At 40.2% G+C, this 20,576-nt stretch overlaps 1 protein-coding gene and 1 long non-coding RNA gene across 2 annotated transcripts; both read right to left on the bottom strand.

The window, feature by feature from the left end:
• Positions 1 to 1,326: 1,326 nt before the first annotated feature.
• On the bottom strand, positions 1,327 to 1,881 carry Ifnb1 (interferon beta 1). The gene has a single exon (XM_034504119.2). The coding sequence runs from the start codon at positions 1,879 to 1,881 to the stop codon at positions 1,327 to 1,329; it is 555 nt and encodes a 184-aa protein (XP_034360010.1).
• Positions 1,882 to 3,311: 1,430 nt separating this feature from the next.
• Positions 3,312 to 20,229, bottom strand: LOC143442229 (uncharacterized). Its single transcript, XR_013110242.1, has 5 exons — positions 19,809 to 20,229; positions 6,800 to 6,936; positions 4,079 to 4,331; positions 3,854 to 3,972; positions 3,312 to 3,500 (listed from the first exon to the last, which is right to left on the bottom strand). It is a non-coding gene; the product is annotated as an uncharacterized LOC143442229 (long non-coding RNA).
• Positions 20,230 to 20,576: the final 347 nt, after the last annotated feature.

The raw sequence follows: 20,576 nt of genomic DNA, 5'->3' as shown, positions 1-20,576 counted from the left end.
CCATGATTCTTCACATTGTACTGCCTCTGGAAACCCTTCGTTTGTTAGCAAGAAGAACTAAGAGCAATTACTACATCCTTTTGAGACTTAGGTTCCTGGCTGCCCAGGAACATGAAGTAACAGAATTATTTCCACCCAAGAGGCATGTGTGAAGGGGATCAAATCACTTGTGTCCATAACTGTTTGCATGTGGCAGTAGGAGTCATAAAAGCCCAAGCTTCTAAGGGTTGGGTACAGGAACAAAACCTCACCAGTTGGCATATGCTGGCCAGATACCAGAAGAATTCCTTAAAAGTTTGATTTTTCTCAAGACAGTTGTTGGAGACATTGGTGTTGCCTGTCTTCCCTGAATGTCCCTTTTGCATATACTGTCTTGCTTCCCACTTAGAGACCAGGTTTGATTTGATCCATCCATCTTGAATTCGGCTCTGAGAGTTGCAGAAAAGATGGAAGCCAGAAGAATGAACCCAGGACTCTGTGTGAACAAAGTTGAGGGGCCAGGAGCAGATAATTCTGAGAGGTAGATGAAGAACAAGACTATGCAGATGTTGAGTAAAGAAGGGGCAAATACCCTCAGCTTCCCCAAGAAATCATGAGGAGCAAGGTAAAGGCATTTGCATTTAGTAAGGGTAGGAGTGTTTAGGGGCTCCTCATCCGTAGGCTTGGAGGCATATATACATTTAATAAACCTGCAGGGCAGATCATTTCTCTGATAGCAAAGATTTTTGGGTAAATAAAACAGCTGATATGTTCTACTGGGCCACCTCAAATGCCCAAGCAGGTTCTAACTTTATAAGCTCAGAGCCCCAGGAATAGGGTAGAAGCAGACAGTACCCCAGGTTCTGGCTTCAGAGCCACCTGCTTGCCACTTCCTTTATCAGTCCCATAGCAGGTGATATCACAATCATTTCCCTAGAAACTTTAGGTTTCCCATTGTTTCTTACCTTGTATAATGCATGTGTCTTCCTTTGATTTTAAATTCCTCAAATGCAGGAGCCAGAAACTACACTACTTTTTTTTTTAGGAGTACTTTATGAAAAACCCTTTATAAGAAGTGTCCAGCAATTATTAATATAGATGGCTAAAGAAATCAGTAGAAATTAAACTGCCATGTTGACTTTTGTATTATAAATATTTTATTTTTCTGAGGTTAAAGGTTTAAATAAAGAGTAGAAAATAATTTAAATTATAAATTAATAAAAATTCACTGTTTTCCTTTGACCTTTCAAATGCAGTAGGTTCACTACCAGTCACAAAGTCAGTCTCTGATGCTTAAAGATCGCCTGCGACCATCATCAGCTCTCAGAGGCATCGGCTGACAGCTCTTCAGTTCTGGAAGTTTCCAGTAAGTCTTAGAATGATGTTAAAGTTCCTGAAGATTTCTGCTCGGACCACCATCCAGGCATAGCTGTTGTACTTCTTGTCTTTAAGGTAACTTTGCATCCTCCAGTAGTAGCTCTTCAGGCGTCGAATCGTCGTGGATGTCTCCCAAGTCAATCTTTCCTCTTGCTTTTCTTCTAGTGTTTTATTCAGAAACTCTGTCTGCTGGTGGAGTTCATCCAAGAGGCTTTCAACAATAGTCTCATTCCACCCAGTGCTGGAGAAATTGCTTCTGAAGAGAAGAAAGACATTCTGGAGCATCACCTGGATGGCAAAGACAGTGTAACTCTTCTCCATCTGTGATGGTTGTATCGTAACCATAGGGTTCTTGAAGTTCGTCCTGTAGCTGAGGTTGATCTTTCCATTCAGCTGCCTCAGGAGCGTCTCACATGTCCGAATCCTTGTGCTTTGTTGGAACTGGAGCTCCTCATAGTCGATGGAGAGGGCTGTGGTGGAGAAGCACAGCAGGAGCGCAGCGTGGAGGATCCACCTGTTGGTCATGATGGAAGCTGAGCTGGTGATGGCTGATACCTGCAAGATGAGGCAAAGGCTGCCAAAGGCTGCAGTGAGAATGATCTTCCTTCATGGTCCGTGCTATTTATAAGGGATGGTCCTTTCTGCCTCAGAGGAATTTCCCACTTTCAGTTCTCCCTTTCAGTTTTCCTCTGTCATTTTTTTCTTATTCTAACAGCTCCTAATATTCATTTTTATTGAAGCTCCTGGCTATTTTATATATTATGTACTGGGTTAAAATACATATAAACTGTGAGGATTTATAAAACTTCATACAGTTTTACTAATTACTGGAGCAAAGGAAGAGAAATATCCAGGAGAGAAGAACGGAAAGCAGACAGCCCTGAAGATAAAAGGACTCATAATCAGCCCAAGTGTCAACTGAAAAGCCAGACAGAGTAGCTGCTCATTCAGGATGGCACAGCCTCTGCCCTATGAAATAGTGGGCTGGCTGGTGGGAGAGGGTCTCGGTGAGCTCCGAGGGGGCTTACAATAGTGTACTATAGGAGAAACATCACATCGATGAGCCATAGCTTCCCTTTGTGAGAGGACCCCCCCATGCTGCAGAAACTGCTTAAAGTGGGATCCTGTTTGAGCAGTGTAGGAATAAAAGAGACCAGGGAAGAAAGGGCTATTACATGGGCAACGGAGAAGCAAGCAGCCAAGTTTCCCAGCACTTCACCAAAGCAACAGAAGAGGGAGCTCTGAGAAGTGAGAAAAATCAACTCGGGCCACTTCTAAAAGAGCAAGGACAATAAAGGGCCACAGGAGAGAGTAAATACTGATTGGTCCAAATACAGAATTATTAGTAACACAGTGTCTCTAGAACAATGAAAATATTCCAGGATCTCGTGCACATAACACAGATCTCAGCAGCGATGCTCTCATTCGAGAGCTTGGCATATTAAGGAATTATTTAGAATAGTAAAAACCAGAGTGGGAAACGCTAGGAAAAATATCAGCATCTAGAATCCAACAATACATAAACATTATTAGATATTGACTAGGGGCGAAGTGAGCTTTGTTCAATATTGCAAGATACATAAAACATATGAAGTTGATTAGAAGGTCAAATGACCAAATAAAGGAATATGAAAAATGACATTGCAAAAAGGGTGGTCTATTGTATCAATACATGAATCTCAAGGCATAACAGGAAATACTGATAGTGTGACTGTAGCCAAATTATACATTTCTAGAATGGCAAAGCCACCCAGAAAGTCAGAGAAAGGGCAGTGTCAGAACCACCCTGGTGATGAACAATGAAAAACATCACTCTCTGCCCTCTCCAGGAGGTTCCCAGAAAATTATAAATAGCCAGGAAGAGAAACTTGAGGGATTGATAAAGATGATACCTGCCCACTGGGTTTAAAAAAAAATGTAAGTTAAACCAAAAAATAAAGTAGGCATTTTTATTTTATAATTTTAAATACACATTTATTTGGTGGGGTGAGGGGGGCAGGAATGAGGGAGTGTGAGTGTCACAGTGGGCAGATGGGAGGTAAGAAGACAACTTGTAGAAGTCGGTTCTCTCCTTTGATCATGTAGAATACTGGGATCTGCTGAGCCACCTCCCTGGCCGAGGTAATCAGCTTCATTAACCTTGTCTGCAAAGGGAACAGAGCAATCAGAGCTTTAATGTGCCATCAACTCAAAAGTTATACATTTATTCAAACATTGGAAGCTTATAGAGTTTGCTTTCCAAAGCCAGATGGAACAGGAATTCTTCTGCTTGACTTTAGCTTCGCCCACTGAAAGGTGTGTGTGGGGTGTCTGTGTTTCCTCTTGGGTCTGGGCAGACTTACATGTTTAAGAACCAGTGATGATTTGGAGGCTGGATCAGAAAGGTGAACATAACTTCTAATTTGTTTCCTGGAATTCTTGCTCATGAGGTTTTCAGCAACTTAGTATAAGCTATTGAGTAAGAAAGCCCAAATAAGCTGGTCATGAAGGCACAGACCTGTGGTCTCAGCTCCTCGGAGTCTGAAGCAGGAGGATTACAAGACCAAAGCCAGTCTGGTCTACACAGCAAGTCTGAGGCCATCTGTGCTGAATAGTTTTATGTTGACTTGACATAAGCTACATAAGAGAAGGAAACCTCAATTTAGAAACACGGCCATAAGACCCAGCTGTATTAATTAATAATTGAAGAAGGAGGGCCCAGGCTATTGTGAGTGGTGCTAACCTTGATCTGGGTTCTATAAGAAAGCAGGCTGAACAATCTGTGGGAAACAGGCTGTTGAGCAGCTTGTCTCCATGGCCTCTACATCAGCTTCTGGCTCGGTATCTGCCTTACTTGAGTTCTTGTCCTTACTTCCTTTGACGATGAACTGGCATGTGGAAGTATAAGCTGAATAAACCCTTGCTTTCCCAACTTGCTTTGGTCATGGTGTTTCATCACAGCAGTAGAAACCCAAACTAAGGCTACATTTGAAGACCTGTTTCAAAGAAACAGACAAACAAAAAAAGATCAAACAAGCTCACCAGAAAAAAACAATGTGGAAATTGCTAATTTCTTTCTAATTTAACAATTTAAACCAATAGAATTGTCCCTTTACCATGTCATATCATGACTGTCTTTGCAGAAGTGTGTGCTACATTGGTACAACAATGACAAATTCTCGTTACAGTATTTATCCAGTTTAAAAACAAATATTTATCTTTTGGAACTAATTAAGTAATACTATATTACAAATGAAATGGAATACTAGTGCCATCCAAGTGGAAGATTAGCTGACATGGGACTATGTCACATTGTTATTTAATGAAAATAACAATGCACGTATTAATGAATATAGTCTTATTTATTTGGTAAATTAAGAGAAAGGTGTATATGTATGTTGGTGTACGAATATGATTTTTTGGCAAGTACATACAATCAAGTATCATAGATGTTATAATGTGAAAAGGTTTAAGAAAAATCTTTTTCTCTTTCTCTTTGTACCTATAAACCTACTATGCAAGAGTGTAATGTCCTATAGTTGCAGCAGCATGACACAGGTCACAACTTATTCTATATTTTATGAAGAGCTAGAAGAGAGTCCCAAAATGAAGGCATTATACACATCCAAGAGGTTGTCTGACCATGCAGTTGTTAAATGGTCTCTGAAAGATGCTGTCTCCATGGAGGGCCCATTGATATAATCTTTAGGAGATAAGGCCCAGTACGAAGTCATTTGGTCATTGCTGGAAGGGAGTGTGACTACCCATTCCTCAGTTTGCACTCTGGTTGTGAAGTTTGTCAAAGTGCTCCATCAGGCCTTGATTGGCTGCATCACAGCCCCAGAGCAACGGAACCAACCAGCCATGGGCCTGAGCAGCAGAAATAAAACTCCCCTCTTTGCAAGTTCACTCTCTCAAGTGTGTGTTGCAGCAATAGAATGCTAGCACAGATGAAATTCTAACTACCTTGTTGCAATTAGTACACATTGTGTACACATAAGATTGCCACAGACTAGCCCATAAATATATACAGATATTGTTCGTACTAAACACCCAGTCATACTGAAAAGCAGGGCACAAAAAGCACTTATGATACAGCCATATATCCACAGAGGGAGGAAGATGAGCAAAAGGAGGCACAGCGACATCGTTACAGTCCTTTGTTTGGCTTATAAATGGAATGAATGGACTTTGCCTGCTTTTGTTCATTGTGTGGTTTCCTAACTTTTCACTGTTGAACATGTATTTTTCTTAAATAGATTAACCTACAGCAAAAAGTGGTCAAGGAGCCTTAGCTTCTGAGTCTATTCTGTCCCTCCTATAGCTTGCATTCTCTTTCAGACTTTTGGCTTTCTCATGCTAGCTCTTAGCTACTTCCTGATTTTAGAAAAAAAAAAAAAAAAAACCTACTCTCTGAATAAGTTTCTAAAATAATGATTTTTTTTCAAAAGCAAAGCTATCTGTCTGCTGTTGCATTTGTACACATCTAGTGACATTGGGGAGGCCTTAAGCCTGAAGCTAGCTCTCTTTTTTCTCCCCCACCTCTCTCTCTTTCTCTCTGCATCCTTGAAGTAACCTGGGATATACACGGCACACAAACCAATGTAGGGAGTTTCAGAAGTCATTCAAGGTAGTCAGCTTATTCGTTTTAGAAAGAAAGAGACTTGCAACATCACAGAGGGTTGTCTTTCGCTCCTACACACAGTGGCCTCAGATATTCCTCACTGTGTGGCCCTTGGAGAGCTCAGAGTCTGCTGGTATCACAGAAGGAGAGGCAGTGGCAGAGATGGCACATTACTTTCCATTTTTGAGGCCAGTTACTATGCCCTGATCTCTGAAAAGTTCTCATAGTAAATATTCGAGTGTATTTAATAGTCCACATAATGTAATTAGAAAAATACCAGAGGCAGGTTAGTTTTTACAAAGAGAACATTTGACTTAATACATAGTTGAGGTTCAATGTTCACAATTGACTAGCTATATTGGTTTGACCACAATGTGGCTGGAGAGAATAAAACTCTCTAAGGGATATTATGTAGTCCAATTTAGGATACTCTAAGGGTAGTGTATGAATCACTTATAACTACTGTATAAAGAGTAAAATGGAAAGTGCTTAAAATGAAACTACAGGTATAAAATCTGTAAACATATATAAAAATTACATCACAGGGCTCAGTGGTTAGGAGCACTGGCAGTTCTTCCAGGGGACTCAGATTTAGTTCCTAGCCCCCACATGGTAGCTCACAATTGTCTAATTGTTTCAGGGCATGTGACACTTTTTTTCTGGCCTCTACTGCATGTACACGATTCACATGCATAAGCAGTGGTAAACTCCTCATAGACATAAGTGAAAAATAAAGGTTTAAAAATAAATACAGTAACATTATACATAAAGTACAGCGTGGAGCTAAATGTGCCACATTTTTACATATGACTGAATTATGCCGTTAACAGGTTAAAGTACCTTGTCGTGCCTGTATTTTATAGTTGGTGTGGTGGTTCATGCCTTTAATTCCAGCATTTGAGAAGTAGATGCAGGGGGAGTACTTGAGCTCAAGAGTTCAAGGTTATTCTATTCTAGACAATGTAGCATGGACAAGTCTAAAAACAAAAAGAAAAACAAAAAACAAAACCAGATAACTCAATGGGTAAAGGTGCCTACCATCAAGCCTGATGACCTGAGTTTGATCCCCAGGACCCATGTGATGAGAGGAGAGAACTGACTCTTGAAAATTCTACCCTGACCTCTACTGTCAGCTGTGATGTAGATATGTCTCCAAATACATGCATACATAGATAGATAGATAGATAGATAGATAGATAGATAGATAGATACATACATACATACATACATACACACATACATACACACATATATATGTTCCTATACATACATTTTTAAAAGGTAATAACATAAGAAATAATAGCAAAGGCAGTAATTCTCATGATTACTACAGGGAAAAATCTGCATTACTATAAAGACAAAATAATAAAATGTAATATTAATGTAGATCACTGAAAACATTGAGATAAGAGGAAGAAAAGAGCTAAGAAAAGTTTTTATCTACCGATATTCATTTTAAATGGTAATGGCCTAAATTCTCAAAAACAAACAAAACAAAACCCTGGCATGGCTGAAAAGGTTTTTTAAAACACTTGTATAAAAACCACATTCACTGAGAGCAATTAGAAAAGTTATTCTCTGCACACAGCAATCAAGAGAGAACACAGACACATTAGATTAGAAACAACTGGGTTTTAAATACAAATCTCTACTGTGAGACAAGGAAGATTATTACACAATGTTAAAGGGACAGATTCATTAAAAGTGTGTGATTCTTGTAAATGTATATTCACCAAACACAAGAACACCAAAAATGTAAAGACTCTAGCAGTAGGTCTGAAGATGACATGCATACCAGTAATAGGACAGAGGGGCTACAGTATTTAGGACAATGTGTTAAGGAAAACAATAGTGAGGAAGGAAATAAATATAGCAATAATAATTAGAAATTTAAAATATAATTATACATAAAGATAACTGATAAATAATAAAAACATGATGGGTATGAGCTACATTTTAGGATGAGCTGGATTCACATTCATTTTTTTAAAAAAGATTTTGTCATACAATAGAAGAATAAATAAAGAACATAGACTCTCTTCTGGGAAGAGTATATTTTAGGCCACAAAGCAAGTCTTAATAGACCTAGGCAGACCGAAATGGCAATATTAAATATCACTTCTAATGGTATAAAACTCAAAGTTAGTAGCAGGAGGGAACCAGGAAAAAAGGTTGAAGTTGAAGAGCAGACTCCTGCACAGTCAATGAGTCAACAAGAGAAATTAAAAAAGGAAAGTAAAAACTGCCTGGAGGCACAAATAGAAACAGCACACCAAGCCCATGAAGTGTGGCAAAACTGGTTCTAAAAGGGAAGTTTATTGTGACAAGAAAAAAGGGGCATCTCAAACAACAAACCTAACTTTAAACTCCAAGGAGCTGTTAGAGAAGAACCAGTTAATCCTGTAGTTATAAAACAAAGATGACAAGGATAGCATGTCATACATGAAACAGAAACTACAAAAACAAGAGGAAAAAAACCCAATCCAGCCTTCAGTTGGCAGAATTTTGAAAAGAACAACCTGTGTGTCTAGAAGAAAAAAGCCCACCAGAAAAAAGAAGGAGATATTTCAACTGCTAACAGAAGTACAAAGGATCGTGAGAGACTACTGTGAAAAACGGAATAAGGCAAATAGCCAAAAATGAAATGGTCAAAATGCTTGTATACCACGTGACCCAAGTTGTGAGCAAGTAGAAACAGAACAGATAAATCCTGGCGAAAGAGACTCCAATCACAATCCAAAATCTCCCAGGATGGGAGGTGCTTTGCTGGAAAATTCCATGGATAGTTAAAGAGTGAACTCAGCACTTCTCAAGCCTTTCCAAACACTGAAGAGGATAGAACATTTTCAATGTACTTTATGAGGCCAAAACCACTGTGCTAGTTTGCTTCTCCACTGGGGTGGTAAACACCACTACTAGAAGCAACTTTGGGGAAGGAAAAGATTTATTGAGTTTATAGTTTGTCATCCATTAATGAGGAAAGCCAAGCCTGGAACTCAAGCTGGGAACCCGGAGGCAGGCACTGAAGCCAAGACCATGGAGGAGATGATATTTCCTAGAGACATGGTCCCAGCTCAATCAGACGGAGGCAATTTCTTGGTTGAGGTTCTCTGTTCCCAGGTAATTCTGGGCTGTGTTAAGTTGACAGCTGAAAAGCTAACCATGATATGATAGAAATGAAAAATTAATGAGTAGTATACTTAATGAGCAAAAATGCAAAAGTACCAGCAAACCAATTCAGCAACACAGCAGAAGGATGGTGTACCTCAGTGAAGTGGAATTTTGTACTATGAAAATCAGATGCCTGTGACAGCGTCTCTAGTTTGTACTGCTTGAGAGTCTAGACTTCTTGCAATTTGATTTGATGTCTGACACTAATTTGAAAAGATTATGACAGCATTTATTCTCTTTCTTTTCTCTGGCATCCCCAGTTTTATGCCTTACTTTTTATAATGGTAGTAAATTTCTGGCTAGTCTGGTCTGCTTCTTCCTACACAAGGCCTTGTTTTCACTGTTCTTTGGCACCAGAATTTCTGTTTGTATGTCTTCCCATTCAGGGATTCTTCCTTCAGCTTTTTCTTTTCTCCTAACAAGTTCATAGAAGGCACTCTGCATTCCCTAAACACTGTTCTTATTTCTATCCCCCTTGGGGTTCCTGTTAGTCTTGCTCTTTAACACTATTTTATCTGTTGATGATGAACCTTTGTTGTTTAAATTTCTAGTCTGGTAATTTCAACATCACAGACATTTGTGTTTCTTTCTGTCTCTTCAAATTTGTTGCCTTTCTTTTGTTTGGTTTTGCTTTCTAGTATGCCTTGAAGTTTTTCTGCTATACCTAGGACTTGAAAACTGGAAAAATGTGTTGGTAGGTTGGGCAGGGAGTGAGTTTTGTAGTCTTTTCATGACTGTTATTCATGACTGCTCCATGTTGTAAAGTGTTCCTGATCTAATTAAACAATAATGAGACTAAAATAACTCGCTTTGTCTCAACTTTTGCCCTCCTGGACCTATCATCCTCCAGTAGTGGTTGGCCATGAAAGGGGTTTGTAAATAACCTGACATTCTTTAACTGGCTATTCTACCTATTTCCCCGGCTATTCCAAGCAAGAGCCTACCATGGGACAAAAGAGAAATCTTCATGCCTCTCCCCCCTTGCTCCCTTACTGCCATATGATTAGCTTGTAAGCACACTACTGGATCTCTGGTTTCTTAGAGTAGAAAGTGCCCCTCTGTAGACCTCTTCCTGAGTGAATGATAGGTCCTCTGTCTATCTTCTTACTAAGTTTACTAGGAGGCTGTGCTGTAAAACTGAACTTATAAGAACTGCCCCACCCCCATCCCATTAGATGGAATAAGATGGTCAGAGTCTACTGGGGGTGGGTGGTCAAGGTCCACTGGGGATAGGTGGTCAGAGTCCACTGAGGGTGGGTGGTTAGAGTCCACTAGGGATGGGTAGTCAGAGTCCACTGGGGATAGGTGGTCAGAGTACACTGAGGGTGGGTGGTCAGAGTCCACTGAGAGTGGGTGGTTAGAGTTCACTAGGGATGGGTTTTTAGAGTCCACTGGGAATGGGTGGTCAGAGTCCACTGGGGATGGTGGTCAGAGTCCACTGGGGATGGGTGGTCAGAATCCACTGGAGGTGGGTGGTCAGAGTCTGCTGGGTATAGGTGGTCAGAGTCCACTGAGGGTGGGTGGTCAGAGTCCACTGGGGATATGAGGGTGGGTGGTCAGACTCCACTGGGGATATGAGGGTAGGTGGTCAGACTCCACTGGGGATATGAGGGTAGGTGGTCAGAGTCCACTGGGGATATGAGGATAGGTAGTCAGAGTCCACTGGGGGGGGGGCGGTCAGAGTCCACTGGGGATAGGTGGTCAGAGTTCACTGGAGGTGGTGGTCAGACTGGGGGTGGTGGTCAGAGTCCACTGGGGATAGATGGCGAGTTCACTGTAAATGGGCACTTTTTTCTTCCCATGTGGAAAACTAGGACAAGCTGGATTTGGCACTTCCCCTTTGCCATTTTGAAGGTCAGAACTGAAAGCAGTGTCACACTTCTCACATCCAGTCAGTCAGGGCCAGTAAAGTAAAGTCCCAGCTTGTTAGTCTCCAGGCAACTAGTTTCTCCCGAGGGAAGGTCTTAGGAAGAAAATGGAATCCTACAGAATGATTTATTTTCTCCTCCCCCAAACAGAAGCTGATGTTTACTGTAAGGATCAAGAAGAAAAAAGTATGGGCCATGCTGAAATTTTAATTCTTCATCATCTCCATGTCAATCATTTATTTATCAGCTATGGTCTCGTCTTCCTACCTCAGTACTGAAACGCAGCGGCTTCTACACCCTAGTGCTTAGCAAGTTCTCACCCCATGCATCCTCTCCTCAGCCTTTCCATTTGGGCAGCAGTTTAAGCTTTGTTTTCATTTCTTATCCACTGAAGAGAGCTGTTTTGTTATCTATTCTGTATTTACCTTTCAAACTTCTTATATACATGGTTGTCTTCAGAATCTCCCTGCCCAGAACATAGTGTTTTCATTGTGGTTCCCAAGGTTCACAAGCCCTCTGGGTTGCTGAGCAAAATGGTCTAGAGTGAGCAGGGCTTTTGTTGAAACCTGCACTGTTCATATGGAGGATTTTGATTTATTTGAAAGTAAGATGTCCAGAAGCCATGAATATTGCTATGTTGTTCTTTAAGTTGGTACAGATTTTTTCCCATCTTGTTAACCAATGAGGATTAAGCAACTTATTTATTCTTTGAGAATTTCACAGGTGTGCAATATATTATTCCCCCCTCCCCGCCACCCTGCCTTTTGCAAGGTCCTCAGGAAACCTCTACCCAACTTTGTGTGTGTGTGTGTGTGTGTGTGTGTGTGTGTGTGTGTGTGTGTGTGTGTTCCAGTATGTCCAACTAGTACTTCCTGGATATACATGCTTGTGGTTCATTCCTTGGAGCATGGGGATACCACTGTTATATTTTAAAGTGTGTGAGGGACGTTTAAGGATATGGTGACAGAAGAACATCATTGAGAAAAATCTGATATTGACAGAGGTACCTGCAAGGCCAAGGCAAATCAGCTGCTTTGTTACCTGAGAAACCACATTGATTTATTGAAGAAGTACTTGCTACTTACTAACTTACCAATGAATATTTACTGAGTACTCCATAAAGAAAATGCCTCTTATTAGTTAAATATTTGATAGCTTATATTAAGTGTAAAAATTAATTCTTCCACTTTATGAGCTTCTTCTGAACATATCTCCTATGTTTTGCTGTTGGCTTGATTGTCATATATCTGTGCCAACTTCCTGGGGTTTATATTTTCTGCTGATATTTTTTAACACTTCAGTACTGTGCACAAGAGCAAGGTCATGTTTTCATTACATACCCTAGTTTACCCTTATTTTGAATGAAAATAATTTTTCATTTCATGTACATAAGGTTTTATTTCAAATGAATATTTAAAACATTTCAATTTTAAATTGTAATGTGAAAAATATGCACATGTAGAAATACAGAAGAACAATCTCTTTAGGTTTTTCAGACAACTGGGACACCTCCCATTTCATGCCACCAGAAAAGTCACTGCTAGTTACTCCAGCCTGGTCCTCACAGACACAGAGTGTGGGATGCCTTGAGACTGCATTTGCTTTGCTGTTGTTTGCAAGTATTTTTAGTCATAGTAAATTAAAGATGAGTACTGTGGGCTTATAATATTAATTTTTTTCCTTTACTGACTCCCTTTTCAAAACATGGAGAAACAAATGTGGGTTTTTGTTTTGTTTTGTTTTGTTTTACTTGTTCGTTGGAAAAGGTAGCAATCATGACGCAGCTCCAGGCTGTATTTGAAGAAAAATTATTGGGGGATGGGAGACAAGAAAGACAAATAGTGGGAAGAGCATAGCTGAAAATCAATGCCCTCTCTGCTGACAGTTATGGCTTCACCCCAAACCCTACTCACACCAGAAAATTTTTGTTCAGCAACTCAGAGAGACTGTGAAACCAGGGAATCCCTCCAAGTCTACCTGCCCCCTCCTGGGGTGCCTGAAAGTGCTTCTGTCCAGGATTGGGGTTTTTCTGTATCCACAAGCAACATCTGGTAGAGGGAGATCTAGCTTTACTCTTGCCTTCCACCTGACAGATGATGTAGCCACCGACCACATGTTGATGGTTCCAGATACTTTCTATTCTTTTGTTTTGTTTTGTTTTGTTTTGTTTTCCCCAGCAGGGCTATCTTGTCATAAGCCTATCACCAGACTCATCTTTTGGGTTTCCCTTCTTGTCATTCACAGATCCAGCTGTTCACAGGCCACTTTACTGTGAGTTCTGTCTAAGTCTTCTCTTATTGTGGTTCAAGATGAGTTATATGTAAACTTCCCGTCTGAGCCTGTGCCCTTAGCAGACCTTGGGCATTAGCTCTGCACCCAGTCCAACAACATGCAGTAAAAACTCTACGACCATGTGCTCTAACATACCCAGGATCATAGGTAAGGAGGCTACAACATCTGCCCCATCACCTGGAGTAACTGGGAATGGCAGGATCTAGAGACACAGGAACCCCTGGCCAGCCAGTGGCACAGGTTCCTTCTGGTCTGAGTAGACCTTGCTGGACTCTCAGGTGCTCTAACATGCAGAGGATCACAGGATCTCAGGAGCTTGGTCACACCAGAATTTCAGAATCCCAGAGGTAGCTTGAATCCAAGGGGCTCTAACATACCCAGGATCTCAGGATCACAGGATCACAGAGACAGCTGGACTCTGAGGAGTTCTGACACAATCAGAATCATAAAGAGAGACAGGCTCCAGTCAGAGACAGCAAGGGCAGGTAGCACTAGAGATAACCAGATGGCAAGAGGCAAATGTAAGAACATAAGCAACAGAAACCAAGGTAACTAGGCATCATCAGATCCCAATTCTCCCATCATAGTAAGTCCTGAATACACCATCACAATAGAAAAGAAAGATTCAGATTTTAAATCAATTCTCATGATGATGATAGAGGACTTTAAGAGGGACATAAATAACTCCCTTAAAGAAATACAGGAAAACACAGGTAAACAGGTAGAAGCCCTTAATGAGGAAAGACAAACATCTCTTAAAGAATTACAAGAAAACACAATCAAACAGGTGAAAGAATTGAACAAAACCGGCCAGGATCTAAAAATGGAAGTGGAAACAATAAAGAAATCACAAAGGGAGACTACCTTGGAGATAGAAAACCTAGGAAAGAGCTCAGGGGTCATAGGTGCAAGCATCACTAACAGAATACAAGAGATAGAAGAGAGAATCTCAGGTACAGAAGATACCATAGAAAACATTGACACAATTGTCAAAGAAAATGCAAAATGCAAAAAGCTCCTAACCCATAACATCCAGGAAATCCAGGACACAATGAGAAGACCGAACCTAAGGATAATAGGTATAGATGAGGGTGAATACTCCCAACTTAAAGGGACAGTAAATACTTCAACAAAATTATAGAGGAAAACTTCCCTAACCTAAAGAAAGAGATGCCCAAGAACATACAAGAAGCCTACAGAACTCCAAATAGACTAGACCAGAAAAGACATTCCACCCATCACATAATAATCAAAACACCAAATGCACAAAACAAAGAAAGAACATTAAAAGCAGTAAGGGCAAAAGGTCAAGTAACATATAAAGGCAGACTTATCAGAATTATAGCAGACTTCTCACCAGAGACTATCAAAGTCAGAAGATCCTGGACAGATGTCATACAGACTCTAACACAAATGCCAGCCTGGTCTACTATACCCAGAAAAACTCTCAATTACTATAGATGAAGAAACCAAGATATTCCAAGACAAAACAAAATTTACCCAATATCTTTCCACAATTCCAGCCCTTAAAAGCACAATAGAGGGAAAACTCAAACACAAGGAGGGAAACTACACCCTAGAAAAAGCAAGAAAGTAATCTTCTATCAACAAAACCGAATGAAGATAGCCACACAAGCATACTTCCACCTCTAACAACAAAAATAACAGGAAGCAACAATCACTTTTCGTTAATATCTCTTAACATCAATGTACTCAATTCCCCAATAAAAATACATAGACAAACAGGCTGGAGATGTAAACAGGACCCAGCATTTTGCTCCATACAGAAGACACACCTCAGTAACAAAGACAGACACTACCTCAGAGTAAAAGGCTGGAAAACAATTTTCCAAGCAAATGGTCCCAAGAAACAAGCTGGAGTAGCCATTGTACTATACAATAAAATTGACTTTCATCCAAAAGTTATCAAAAAAGATAAGGAAGGACACTTCATACTCGGCAAAGGAAAAAAAAATCTACCAAGATGAACTCTTAATTCTGAACATCTATGCTTCAAATGCAAGGGCATCCACATTCATAAAAGAATTTTACTAAAGTTCAAAGCACACATTACACCTCACATAATAGGGGGATTTCAACACCCTACTCTCAGCAATGGACAGATCATGGAAACAGAAATTAAACAGAGACATAGTGAAACTAACAGAAGTTATGAACCAAATGGATTTAACAGATATCTATAGAACATTTCATCCTAAAACAAAAGAATATACCTTTTTCTCAGCACCTCATGGTACCTTCTCCAAAACTGACCAGTTTTGTGATAATCAGTCACAAAACAGGCCTCAACAAATAAGAAGATTGAAAAAAAATCCCATGCATCCTATCAGATCACCACAGACTAAGGCTGGTCTTCAATAACAAGAAAAACAATGGAGTCCCACATATACATGAAAGCTGAACAATGCTCTATTCAATGATAACTTGGTCAAGGAAGAAATAAGAAAACAATTTAAGACCTTTTAGACTTTAATGAAAATGAAGGCACATCATATCAAAACTTATGGGAAACAATAAAAGCACTGCTAAGAGGAAAATCCATAGCTCTAAGTGCCTACAAAAAGAAACTGGAGAGAGCATACACTAGCAGCTTGACAGCACACCTGAAAGCTTTAGAACAAAAAGAAACAAATACACCCAAGAGGAGTAGATGGCAGGAAATAATCAAATTCAGGGCTGAAATCAACCAAGTAGAAACAAAAGGAATTATACAAAAAAATCAACAAAACAAAAGGTGGTTCTTTGAAAAAATCAACAAGATAGATAAACCCTTAGCCAGCCTAACTAAAAGGCACAGAGACAGTATCCAAATTAATAAAATCAGAAGTGAAAAGGGAGACATAACAACAGAAACCGAGGAAGTAAAAAAAATCATCAAATCCTACTCCAAAAGCCAATACTCAAAAAAATTGGAAAATCTGGATGAAATGGACAATTTTCTAGGCAGATACCAGGTGCCAAAGTTAAATCAGGATCAGATAAACCATCTCAACAGTCCCATATCCCCTAAAGAAATAGAAGTTATTAAAAGTCTCTCCACCAAAGCAAGCCTAGTACTAGATGGTTTTGTGCAGAAATCTATCAGACCTTCAAAGAAGACCTAATACTAATACTCTTTAAACTATTCCACATAATAGAAACAGAAGGAACACTTATACCTAAACCAGACAAAGAACTAACAAAGAAAGAGAATGTCAGACAAATTTCTGTTATGAATATTGATGAAAAAAATACTCAATAAAATTCTTGCAATTCAAATACAAGAACACAGCAAAACAGTCATCCATCATGATCAAGTCAGCTTCGTCCCAGGGATTCAGGGATGGTTCAGTATATGGAAATTCATCAATGTAATCCACTATGTAAACAAACTCAAAGAAAAAAAACCACATGATTATTTCATTAGATGTTGAGAAAATATTTGACAAAATTCAACACCACTTCATGGTAAAAGTCTTGGAAAGATCAGGAATTCAAGGCCCATACCTAAACATCATAAAAGCAATATACAGCAAACCAGTAGTCAACATTAAAGTAAATCGAGAGAAACTTAAAGCAATCCCACTAAAATCAAGGACTAGGCAAGGCTGTCCACTCTCCTCCTACCTATTCAATATAGTACTGGAAGTCCTAGCCAGAGCAATTAGACAACAAATGGAGATCAAAGGGATATATATGAAAAGAAAGAAGTCAAAATATCACTATTTGCAGATGATATGATAGTATACTTAAGTGACCCCAAAAATTTCACCAAAGAACTCCTAAACCTGATAAACAACTTCAGCAAAGTGGCTAGTTATGAAATTAACTCAAACATATCAGTAGCTTTCCTTTACTCAAGGAATAAACAGGCTGAGAAAGAAATTAGGGGAATGACTCCCCCTTCACAATAGTCACAAACAATATAAAATGCCTTGGTGTGAGTCTAAGAACTTCAAGTCTCTGAAGAAAGAAATCAAAGATCTCAGAAGATGAAAAGTTCTCTCCCATGCTCATAGATTGGCAGGATTAATATAGTAAAAATGGCCATCTTGCTGAAAGCAATCTACAGATTCAATGTAATCCCCATTAAAATCCCAATTCAATTCTTCCTAGAGTTTTAAAGATTGGTTTTCAAATTCATTTGGAATAACAAAAATCCCAGAATAGTGAAAACTATTCTCAACAAAAAAGAACTTCTGGGGAATCACAATTCCTGACCTCAGACTGTACTACAGAGCAATAGTGATAAAAACTGTATGGTATTGGTACAGAGACAAGCAGGAAGATCAATGGAATAGAATAGAAGACCCAGAAATGAATCCACCAACCTATGGTCACTTGATCTTTGACAAAGAAATTAAAACCATTCAGTAGAAAAAAGACAGCATTTTCAGCAAATGGTGCTTGTTCACCTGGAGGTCAGCATGTAGAAGAATGCAAATTGATCTAACTTATCTCCCAGTACAACGCTCAAGTCTAAGTGGATCAAGGACCTCCACATAAAACCAGACACTGAAACTAATAGAGGAGAAAGTGGGCAAGAGCCTCGAACACATGGGCACAGGAGAAAATTTCCTAAACAGAACACCAATGGCTTATGGTCTAAGATCAAGAATTGACAAATGGGACCTCATAAAACTGCAAACCTTCTGTAAGGCAAAGGACACTGTCAATAGGACAAAATGGTAACCAACAGATTGGGAAAAGATCTTTACTGATCCTACATCTGATAGGGGGTTAATATCTAATATATGTGAAGAACTCAAGAGAAGTTAGACTCCAGACAACCAAATAACACTATTAAAAATGGGGTACAGAGCTAAACAAAGAATTCTCAACTGAGGAAACTCAAATGGCTGAGAAGCACCTAAAGAAATGTTCAACATCCTTAGTCATCAGGGAAATGCAAATCAAAACAACCCTGAGATTCCACCTCACACCAGTCAGAATGGCTAAGATCAAAAACTCAGGTGACAGCAGATGCTGGTGAGGATGTGGAGAAAGAGGAACACTCCTCCATTGTTGGTGGGATTGCAAGCTGGTACAACCACTCTGGAAATCAGTCTGGTAGTTCCTCCGAAAATTGGACATAGCACTACCTGAGGATCCAGCTATATACCACTCCTGGGCATATATTCAAAAGATTCTTTAACAAATAACAAGGACACATACTCCAGTATGTTCATTGCACCCTCATTTATAATAGCCAGAAGCTGGAAAGAACCCAGATGTCCTTCAACAGAGGAATGGATACCGAAAATGTGGTACATTTACACAATGGGGTATTACTCAGCTATTAAAAACAATGAATTCATGAAATTCTTAGGCAAATTGATGGAACTAGAAAATATCAACCTGTGTGAGGTAACCCAATCACAAAAGAACACATATGGTATGCACTCACTTGTAAGTGGATATTGGCCTAATAGCTTGGAATACCCAAGATACAAGACCAAATGAAGCTCAAGAAAAAGGAAGACCAAAGTGTGGGTGTTTCAGTCCTTCTTAGAAGGGGCAACAAAATACCCACAGGAGAAAATACGAAGACAAAGTGCGGAGCAGAGACTAAAAAAAAAAAAAAAAAAAAAAAAGCCATCCAGAGACTGCCCCACTTGGGAATCTATCCCATATACAGTCACCAAATTCAGACACTGTTGTGGATATCAGGAAGTACATACTGACAGGAACCTGATATAGCTGTCTCCTGAGAGGCTATGCCAGAGCCTGACAAATACAGAGGCAGATGCTCACAGCCAACCATTGCTCAGTCTGAGCAAGGGGTCCCCAATGGAAGAGTTAGGGAAAGGACTGAAGAAGCTCAAGGGGTTTGGAACCCCATAGGTAGAATAACAATATCAACCAACCAAACATCCCCAGAGCTCCCAGGGACTAAAAACCACCAACCAAAGAGTACACATGGAGGGTCCCATGGCTCCAGCTGCATATGTAGCAGAGGATGGCCTTGTTGGGCATCAGTGGGAGTAGTGGTCCTTGGTCCTGTGAAGGCTCGATGCCCCAGTATAAAGGAAATGTAAGGGCAGGGAGGCAGGAGTGGGTGACAGGAGTGGGTGGGTGGATGGGTGAACACCCTCATAGAAGCAGGGGAAAGGGGAAATGGGATGGGGGCTTCTAGGGGTGGGGAAGCCTGGAAAGAAGATAACATTTGAAATGTAAATAAAGAAAATATCCAATAAAAAAGATAAAAACAAACAAACAAACAAACAAAAAAGAGATGTGTTATGCCATACTATCACAACCTGGAAAATCACAGAAGAAAGTTATTTTCTTTTTGGTGTGTGATGACCATCTAAGAAGTTTTCACTTTCCTCACTCAAATTAGGAGGTCAGAAGATGCTCATGTGAGAGGTGTCCTGGTCCCCCCTCCCCCACCCCACAGAGGAAAGGAATGAGAACAGGAAGGCCTCAGGAAGAATCTCAGCAATGTGATTTGCTGAGCTCACCCCCCACCCCCCAATCTACTTGTTTCCTGTTACTAGGTCACCATGTCCACTTACCGATCACGATGCTACTTAAAAACCTTTGTTTGTCGTTTGTTTTGTCGAGGCTAGGTTTCTTTGTGTAGCCTTGGCTACCCTGCACCTAGCTCTGGTAACCAAGGGGGCCTCAAACTCAGATTGCTTGCTTCTGCCTCCGATGGCTGGGATTAAGGTGTGCCATCATGCTCAGCTTGAACCTTCAATTTTAAAGGTTCCCAAGTCACAGAACCTCGCTCAAACTATGCTTAATCTTTCCTTTTTAGAGTCTTATTTCAAGGTGTTGACCACAAACTTGTAACTGATTAAAAACCTTTTTTTTTTTCTTCCTTCTATACACAAAAGATGACCAGATGTTCCTTCAGCCTGCATTCCTTCCACAGTTGGTATGTTCCCATCAGTGTGTTAAGGATCCCGAGACACACAGGGTTGCTCACCCAGTGTCCTCCCCCACATGTTGTCAGGACTGCTGGTTATTGGATCATCCAGCCTGTCCCTGACAGACGCCAGTTGGCCCTGAGCCTGGGTTTACTTTTCCTCTGGCATTGCAGACAGCTCTGCACAGCTGCTCTCACATTCATTGTTAGCGATGGGTTTAGGGACTTGCAAGTGTCAACCTGACTGGACGATTAAATAGCAAGGTGTCTGTCATTTCTGGGTACTCTGTGATGTGTTTTCAGAGGGAAATGATGGGTGAGGTTGTGAACTGAATCAGGAAGATCAGAAGAGGGACCAATCACTTGAGGATTCAGGTAGAAAAAACGGGGCAGAGTGAGTGCCTTCCTCTAT

The sequence above is a fragment of the Arvicanthis niloticus genome, chromosome 5 (genome assembly GCF_011762505.2).
Source record: "Arvicanthis niloticus isolate mArvNil1 chromosome 5, mArvNil1.pat.X, whole genome shotgun sequence".
NCBI classification, from domain to species: domain Eukaryota; kingdom Metazoa; phylum Chordata; class Mammalia; order Rodentia; family Muridae; genus Arvicanthis; species Arvicanthis niloticus.
Note: the sequence above shows the minus strand (reverse complement) of the source record. Positions and strands in the feature narration are given on the sequence as shown.